Raw genomic sequence first — 10000 nt, 5'->3', positions numbered from 1 at the left:
TCTCCGTCAGGAGGCGCATCATTGTACGGCCCAACAGGTGAGAGAGGCCATGGATCACATAGAACACGATCTTCCTGTGGGAGGCTGGGATCAACAGACGGGAGCGGCCAGTTCTGGTGTCACAGAAGAGTGTCATGCCAGAAGGTCCAAAGGGCATGCCTTCCCACTTAAGGGAGGTGAAGGCCATGCAGTAGGCTGGCACTTCTGGATTGGTGGCTTGTTCCCGGGCGAGGTTCTTGAAGTCGATCCTGAGGTGGATGGCACTGACCTCGATCCTCGATAGGGCATTGGCTACTGGCTTCTTTTCGCCGAACTCAGCTATGGTTGCAAAGTGCTGTTGTTGCCTCGCAGACCAGGCATCGCCCACCTTAGTGAAGGTGTGGACCAAAGGCTGATGGTCCGTCCTGATGGTGAAGGGGGAGCCCTCCAGGAGGTATTGAAAGTGGTGTGCGGCCTGGTAGATGCCCAATAACTGGCATTCAAAAGCACTGTAGCGGGTCTCAGCGGGTTTCAGCTTCCTGCTGAAGAAGGTGAGTGGTTGGGGAGACCCACGAGTCATCTGCTCCAGGACAGCGCCGCAGGCAATGTTGCTGGAGTTAGCGGGGAGTCATAGAGGTACGTCAGGGTCATGATGGGCAAGGTGGTGGCGCTGGTGAGGGACGTCTTTGTCTGATGGAAGGCCTGTTGCTGCGCTGCTTCCCACACCAACTTCTTCAGCTTCCCCTTCTGGATCTCTGTCAAGGGGGACATGGTATGGGCGATGTCCAGAATGAAGTAGTGGTAATAATAATTCACCATGCTGATGAACTCCTGCAGGGCCTTGATCATCGTTGGTGTTGGGAACTTCTCTACAGTGTCCACTTTTGAAGCCATAGGGCGCATGGGCAAAGAGGACGTGGAGATCTCATGCCCAAGGAGGTCCACCTTCTCTGCACGGAAGATGCATTTATCAAAACGGACGACCAGCCTGTTCTCTTGGAAGCACTTCAGCACGGCCAAAACATCGTGATGGAGGTGTTCCTCTGGGGACCTGGAAAAAATCAAAATATTATCGATGTAGCAGATGCAGAAGGGCAGGTCTCCCAGGATGTTATCCATTAGGCATTGGAAGGTGGCTCCAGCATTCCTCCGGCCAAAGGTGGAGTAGGAGAAGATGTAGGAACCGAATGGCATAATGATGGCTGTCTTGGGGACATCCTCGGGATCCACAGGAACCTGAAAATAAGATTTTAAAGAGATCAATTTCTGATAAAACCTTCGCTCCATGAAGGGCTTCGGTCAGGTCCTGCATGTTTGGCAGGGGGTAGTAATCGGGGTCGTTACCAGGTTCAACCAACGGTAGTAACCGCAGGGCCTCTAGGTACTGTCCAACTTCTTGACCATGTGAAGAGACGAGGCCCACGGGCTTGAAGCCTTCTTGCAGATGCCCATATGCTCCATCTCTGCAAAGGCCCTCTTGGAGTCCTGACGGCCGACTCCAATAACAACGAACATCTGAGAGCGACAGGTATTTGTAGTTAAGAGGCGGCATAAACTTATAGCCTATTGCGGTGGCGGTCTGGGTTAAAGCTTCACTGTCGTCCTGGATTTGTTGGTTTTGATGGTTGGCGCCCAGGAGCCGACAAATCTCTTATTGACTAAAAAATTCCCCTTCGGTTAAACACAGGTACTGTCCAACTTCTTGACCATGTGAAGAGACGAGGCCCACGGGCTTGAAGCCTTCTTGCAGATGCCCATATGCTCCATCTTTGCAAAGGCCCTCTTGGAGTCCTGACGGCCGACTACAATAACAACGAACACCTGAGAGCGACAGGTATTTGTAGTTAAGAGGCGGCATAAACTTATAGCCTATTGCAGTGGCGGTTTGGGTCAAAGCTTCACTGTCGTCCTGGATTTGTTGGTTTTGATGGTTGGCGCCCAGGAGCCGACAAATCTCTTATCGACTAAAAAATTCCCCTTCGGTTAAACATATATGAAAATATATTAAGTCCGAGGTAGAGTGAATTAGATATTAAAGGACATTTGTAGCTGGATGTCTGTATATGAATCATGGTAATTTGATATGACTCATATAATGGCTACATGCGGAAAAAAGCACTACAATGTTACCGAGGTCGAGGTGCGTGGATGCCGACTCCAATAACAATGAACACCTGAGAGCGACAAGTATCTCTAGTTGAGAGGCGCCATAAACTTATAGCCTCTTGCAGAGGCGGTGTGGGTTAAAGCTTCACTGTTGACCTGGATTTGTTGGTTTCAATAGTTCGAGCCTGGGAACCGACAAATCCCTCATTGACTAAAAAATTCCCCTTCGGTTAAACATGTATGAAAATATATTAATTCCAAGGTAGAGCGAATTAGATAATTAAAGGACATTTGTAGCTTGATGTGTATATATGAATCATGGTAATGTGATATGACTCATATATTAGCTATGTGCAGACAAAAGCACTACAACGTTACCGAGGCCGAGGTGGGTGGATGCTAACTCCAATAACAATGAACGCCTGAGAGCGACAGGTATTTATAGTTGAGAGGCGGCATAACCTTACAGCCTCTTGTGGTAGCGGTGTGGACTAAAGCTTCACTGTCGTCCTGGATTTGTTGGTTTTGATGGTTCACCTTCGGTTAAACATATATGAAAATATATTAATTCTGAGGTAGAACAAATTAGATATTAAAAGACATTTGAAGCTCGATGTGTGTATATGAATCACGGTAATGAGATATGACTCATATAATGGCTACGTGAGGACAAAAGCACTACAACATTACCAAGGTCAAGGTGGGTGGATGCCAACTTCAATAACAACGAACACCTGAGAGCGACAGGTATTTGTAGTTAAGAGGCGGCATAAAGATATAGCCTCTTGCGGTGTTGGTGTGGGTTAAAAGCTTCACTGTCGTCCTGGATTTGTTGGTTTTGATGGTTCATGCCTGGGAGCCTACAAATCTCTATCAACTAAAAAATTCCCCTTCGGTTAAACATATATGAAAATATATTAATTCTGAGGTAGAGCAAATTAGATATTAAAGGAAATTTGTAGCTCGATGTGTGTATATGAATCACGCTAATGTGATATGACTCATATATATATATATATATATATATAGTATGATATATATATATATAGATATATCATATGTAGATATATATATCATAATAGATATATATATATATATATATATATATATATATATATATATATAGATATATATATGTATAGATATGTATATGTATATATATATATATATATATATATATATATATATATATATATATATATATATACATATACATCTATATATTGCATGTGCAGTCAATTAACTAATTCATTGTTTAATCTTTATCAGATCAGACCGTGAGAGGTGCAAACCAAACATTAAATGAAACATGGACAATCAAGCAGCGACAGCGCAGTCCCCTGTGGAGGGGAAGATATGTTCTGAACGTGATAGTGATCAAGAGGTCGAACGGGGCACATGGGGAAATAAAGCAGAATTTCTTCTGTCGCTGTTGGGCTTCGCCGTTGGTTATGGAAATATATGGAGGTTTCCGTACCTTTGCTACAAGAATGGAGGAGGTAAGAGAATGTGATATAATACTCTAAAAAAAATTCAGTGAAATGTTTTGACGCTAATTCTAATTCATTCTCTCCTTTCAGTCCCATCACTATTACTACTAATAATAATAACAACAACAACTAAGGAATACTTAGATTCCGGAAATACCGCGACAGCTTCACATTTGTACTTTCTTAGCTTTTTCAGTACAGTATTAAGGAAATTTCACCGTGGGCACAGCAATACGTGTTGAAGTCTTAACCCCTTGGCATTTTATGAATATGAAAATGATTGCTATTTTACACACCTCGACATGTCATGACCTGGATGCACTAAACTTCAACTCAAAGTATATTGACAGATTATTTAAAAACACACCATTCGGCGGTTTTTGCTCGATGGCAGTACATTTGTTTTGTTAGTGCTTGTAAAGAAGGGGAGAAGGAAGGAGTGGACAGTAATGCAGTGATGTAATGGTGCTTTGGAAGCTTGTTTGTCCGTCATAGTCACGACGAGCCGCCAATTTCAAAGCCGTAAGATTTTCAGAGGCGATCAAGGTCAATTCTAGACAATTTGAGTAAGGAGAATCAGAATATAAGTATGGTGTTGTAATAACAGAAATAATAATCACAATAATTTCCAACTAACTTCTTTCAGTAATGATCCACTGACACAGAAAGGAAACGATGTAAAAAAAAAAAAAGCATCTCGATATATTCATCCAACAGCTTCCTTACCATGAATCTTTGCAGTCTATACACTCAAAAAATATTCTTTGTATATCGGTGGTTTGAGGATAGTCGACACTGAATTCCTCTCTCTCAGTGCCATTTGGCTTGGTAAGACGTACCTGTGCATGGTCTGAATGATCAACTGATATCAAACGTATAACATACAACTAAAAAACGAACTATGGCTAGAAGTGTTTGCGAACTGTCAGTCATTAGATTAGTATCAGAATAGTAGGATAAAGCATCGATAAGTTAGTTTTCCGAGTGAATTATTAAAATTTCGATCAGAATGGCAGTGAGTGGCAGCAGGAGCAGAAAGCAATGGAGAAATCTTGCTTGCTTTGCAGACATGCAATATGATGACTTAGCAGAAAGGGAACTGGCATTTCTTATCTATGAGATCAATAACAACTAACCAAAAAGATGCAAAAATATTCAGACATATTGGAAGGATATGATCCTTCAAACTGGAGCAAGTCTGCAGAATATATTTTGAAAATAATTGAAGGAGTACCAAATAAAATTAAAGTGATCAAAAGACTTATAAAGAAAATTTACATCAATCAGCATATTCCAACAAAGAAAATGAATAAGGTGAATATAGTGAATATACTGATTGATGCAATAGGAAAACGAATGCCCAAAACATGCAATTTATCTCAAGTGTGGTTTAGCATTGTAAATCCTTAAAACCTGATCAGGAAATGCTATGCTTGCCACGTACCAACACATCCTCAATGTGCAGAAGTCCAGCAAAATACAAGTAAGGACACAAGAGTATTTTGCTCAACATGTCTATCACGGATGGATAATGTTATTAAATCGAGAATTAATGTGCGAATAGTAGAGGATGAAGAAGATGAGGAAGAGGAAGAAGAGGGAAATGGAAAAGAAGAAAATAAAACTGAAGTGATAGAAAAAAATAATGAAAACAAAGAACAGGACAAGAGTATGGATGCAGAGATACTCATAGATACTACATATGAGGCAATACAGCAGCATGCATACAATGAAATAAATTACGACATGACAACACAAAATAAAATCCCGAAGAGGTTGTACCCGGACCTTCATATCGATGGGAAAGAGCAAGAAAAAAAGAAAAGAAAGATACAGTCTGCACCCTTTTGAAAAGAGGGAATTGCAGATTCGGTGAAAGATGTTACTACAAGCATCCCAAGGTACGTCACAATTATGAGATTTATGGCAAATGTGCTTACCTAGACGGCAATGAAGATGAATACAGCGATCTACATCCAAAAATATGCAAAAACCTAAAAGAAGGAAAAAGATGAAAGTTCAACAAAAAATGTAGATATATGCATCCTGTAGCCATGAATCAAAATCAAATAAATAATAAAAATAAAAATGAAGCAAGTAGAGAAAGGAACAAAGAACATGAGGTGAAGGAAAAAAACAAGTCATCACCGCAATATGAAATGTCAGCATCGCGAATTCAAGCAACAGCACCCAGATACAGTGCAAGGAACAAGCACTGTATATACAACATACCAGAACAGGAAAGAGACATGAGAAAATCCTTGTTATTACCCATATTAAATGATGGGGATAACACACAAACCATCATAGTGTGAATGTGCAGGGTTTAGTTACGAATAGTTCAAAAAGAAAAATAGGAAAAACACATGAGAAGTATAGTAACTCAGAATGTGAATCAATAGCGGTAGAATTTAAATCTGAAAAATTAGTGAACATTGTAATATATAGACCCCTAATACTAAAGAGTTTGACACAGTAATAGAAAAATTAGATGATATATGAAAAAATCACAAAGACTAGAATATACTCCTATCCAGAGACTAACTTTCCTTTCGTAGATTGGAAAGAACAAATAGGAGATTGTGGTTGTATTTGTACATATAAAAGAGAGTAATAGTAGTGCAGAAGATAAGAGACAATTCGAAAAGCTATTAGATATGCTACTAGAATGCAACATTCAACAAATAAATCACCTGCCAACAAAAAGGATAATACTTTAGACCTAGTATGTGTGAATGAGGTGAATTATGTTAAAGAAATATTAGTGTATAATACAAGTATTTCAGACCATAATGTCATAGAATTAACAGTCCATTCCAAAGCAAGTGAAAACAGAGATAAGCAAGAGATGAAAAAGTGGGAAGGATATGGAAAATACAATTTCTATAGTAAGAATGTAAAATGGTCAGAAATAAATGAAGAATTTAAAAAAAATTGGGAAAACATATTCGTAAGTGATGATATACAGGTAAATATGAGTATATTACAAAAAATATTAGAGAAAATAGTGGATAAGTATATACTGAAGAAGAAAAGTAAACATCAGTCATGCATACTAAGAGACAGAAGGATCTTGTTCCAGAAAATCAGAAAGTGGAAAAAAGGTCTTGCAAAAGAAAAGAATGCATGGAAAGTGATGGAACTGAATAGTAAGATAGAAAATGCAGAACAAAAGACTATACAATCAAAAGAAAATTAAAAATGGGACTTGGAAGAAAAGACCCTAGAAAATATCAAGCAAAACCCCAAACTATTGTACTCATATGCAAAAAAGATGAATAAAAGAAGAGTAGAAATAGGCCCTCTAAGAAATAAAGGGAGATTAACGAATGCAAAAAAGGAAATATGCAACATATTAGCAGAAAGATATGAGAGAATTTACCCCTAGAATTGATAATGAAGATAATGATAGAGAAATAAGAAATGAAAAAAGTGAATATTTATCGGACATAGACATTAACTAAGCCAAAATTGTGCAGGCTATTAATGAAAATAAAAATGGATCAGCAGCCAGACCAGATGGTGTCCATGCCATTTTGTTAAAGAAAGCATTTCATTCTATTGCAAAGCCGCTCGCAACATCATTAAGACAAAGTGTAGATACATGCAAGATTTATGATAAACATAAATTAGCGTATATACCCCTACTTTCAAAAGTGGATCAAGACTAGAGGCAAGTAATTATAGGTCTGTGAGTCTAACATCACATATATGAAAGTATTTGAAAGGGCAATGAAGAAAAATATTATGAAACATTTAATGAAAAATATTTGTTTAATATAGGACAACATGGTTTTATACCCAGAAAAAGTACACAAACCCAACTGTTAGTCCACCGTGAGAACAGATATAAAAATAAGATAACAGATAAGAAACAGATGTGGTTTACCTATACTTTGCAAAAGCTTTTGATAAGGTAGACCATAATATATTAGCGAAGAAAATTATAAAACATAATATAGTGGACAAAGTAGGAATATGGATAAAAGAATTTTTACAAAACAGAAAACAAATAGTGATTGCAAACGATGAGAAATCGGATGAAGCTAAGGTAATATCCGGTGTGCCACAAGGTACGGTGTTAGCTGCATTGCTATTTGTTATTATGATTGCAGACATAGACAGTAATGTTAAGGACTTGGTAGTGAGTAGTTTCACCAATGACACAAGAATAAGTAGCGAAATTACTTGTGATGAAGATAGGAACTCGCTACAAAGAGCCCTAAACAAAATATATGAATGGGCAGAGGTAAATAGGATGGTATTTAACTCTGATAAATTTGAATCAATAAATTATGGAGATAAAGAAGGAATGCTATATGCATATAGGGGACCTGATAACGAAGCAATCACAAATAAGGAAGCAGTTAAAGACCTTGGTGTGATGCTGAATAGGAACATGTTATGCAACGATCAAATAGCAATACTATTGGCAAAATGCAAAGCAAAAATGGGAATGTTGTTACAGCACTTCAAAACAAGAAAAGTCGAACACATGATAATGCTTTATAAAACATATGTTCGTAGTCCACTTGAATATTGCAATATGATATGGTACCCACACTAGCAAAAGGATATATAAGGATCTTGACTACTGGGAAAGACTACAATTTTTAAAATTATGTAGTCTAGAAAGGAGAAGAGAACACTACATGATAATACAGGCATGGAAACAGGTAGAAGGAATTGCCGAGAACAACATGGAGCTAAAAATATCAGGAAGAGGAAGCAGAGGTAGATTAACCCTTTAACGCTGATTGGACGTATTAAACGTCAACGAAAATTGTCTGTCGGGTGCCGAACCGACGAATGGTATGTCAACGAAAAAAAAGTTTTTTTAAAAATTCGTGGAAAAATAGTTATAGGCCTACTACGCAAAAACTTTTGAATCACGCGCCTTGGGGGATGCTGGGAGCTCACGGATCAAGCTGTTGTTTTGTCAAGGTGCGCATGCGCGAAATGCCTCCTTCTTGCGCCAGCCAGCATCAGCGATGCGTCGTCCGAGAGCGATCTTTTGCCGCAATTGTGTTTTGCCCGACTTTTGCGAGAGTTTGAGCATTTGTGATGGTACAAGACGTACGTAGAGATGTCTGAACGTCGAATGGAGCGCCAAAGGCGCGTTTTACCTCTCGGGAGGGATCGTGTGAGACGTATTTTGGACTTGGATGCTGGGGAGGGACCAAGCACCCAAGATGACATCGCTCCTCAACACCGTTCCGTGCGGCCTCATGTGGACGAAAGTGTTCAAGGACCATAACGTGTGTCTCTTGTGCTTTTTATAACCCCTAGGAAGCATCGGCATGTCCTGAGTGGCATTCGTAGGCCTCAAACCAAAGGACATAGATGACTACTTATTAGAGCTTGATCAGCAGCATGTCGCAAGTCCTCATTTTGATGGCGGTTGGTCATCTTAGTGACGAGTACATCACTCCTGATGTTAGTGATGATGAATATTTGCCCCCAATGTCTGTACGAGGGTCACATGCCGAAAGCAAGTTCGAATTTAGTGGTTTTAGTGCTTATAAGGGGGAATCTGAGGAGGAGGAGAAGGAGGAGGAGGAGGAGGAGGAGGAGTTGTCTTCTAGTTTTGTCGCCGATGATGACACAGAAAGCGAGGGCCTAAGTGAGGGAGATGGGCCAGTGGGGGAGTTTCAGGTGTGAAACCGTGCCCGAGCACGTGCGCGTGCGCACGCACGGGCACATAGGTCAGAGCGTCGCACCAGCCTAGGTGAAGGCCGGTCGTCCGAGAGCGACGAGGGGTGGTCGGAGGACCCCAACCCACCTAACATGCACCCATTCACGGCAGTACCTGGGTTCACCGTACTTGTTCCTCTCACTGCTCTGGGGTTCATTCAGCTGTTCCTTACGCGGGAATTGCTGGAATACCTGGTAACAAAGACGGCAGACTACGCTTGGTACTGCCGTGTACAAGCCCAAGAAGCCGAAGAAATATGGTGTGAAATTGTTCTTTATTACGGAGTCCAACACTGGATACGTCGTGGACTTCTGTGTATTCCGGGGTCTTCTCCACGCTACGTGACACTGTGTTCAGTCTTGTGGATCGTTTCCGTAACCTGGGATACCACCTGTTTATGGATAATTAATATAACTCTGTATCCCTGGCCCAGGAACTGTATGAAGCTGGTGTGCACGTCAGTGGTACCCTTCGGTTGGTGCGTGGGGCCCCGAATGTCCTCAAGAGGTTCGCTAGCCATCCGCAACATCTGGTAACAGGAGAGACAGAGTGGCGGCGGAAGGGAGCTGTCTTCGTCATCTGTTGGAAGGGGGTCTGACTCATACCCATGATTACAACGAGTCATGAACCCATCCAAGAAGAGATCGTCCAGTGGAAGAAAACAAGTCGGCAGGGCTGAGTTATGTATGAGGAGTTTCGTGTCGAGCGGCCTACCATCATTGGGCACTAC

General features: G+C 40.6%; 1 protein-coding gene across 6 annotated transcripts in view; it reads left to right on the top strand.

The window, feature by feature from the left end:
* Positions 1-10000, top strand: part of LOC135219576 (sodium- and chloride-dependent glycine transporter 2-like) — a 145836-nt gene that overhangs the window by 25846 nt on the left and 109990 nt on the right. For all 6 annotated transcript variants that reach the window (XM_064256458.1, XM_064256456.1, XM_064256454.1 and 3 more), the window contains exon 2: positions 3355-3584. In XM_064256458.1, the coding sequence (XP_064112528.1) occupies positions 3395-3584 (190 nt within the window). In that variant the 5' untranslated portion in view covers positions 3355-3394. The remainder of the gene's footprint in view (positions 1-3354; positions 3585-10000) is intronic.

This window comes from Macrobrachium nipponense, chromosome 1, assembly GCF_015104395.2.
Source record: "Macrobrachium nipponense isolate FS-2020 chromosome 1, ASM1510439v2, whole genome shotgun sequence".
Taxonomy (NCBI): Eukaryota; Metazoa; Arthropoda; class Malacostraca; order Decapoda; family Palaemonidae; genus Macrobrachium; species Macrobrachium nipponense.
This window is presented reverse-complemented; position numbering and strand designations above follow the sequence as displayed.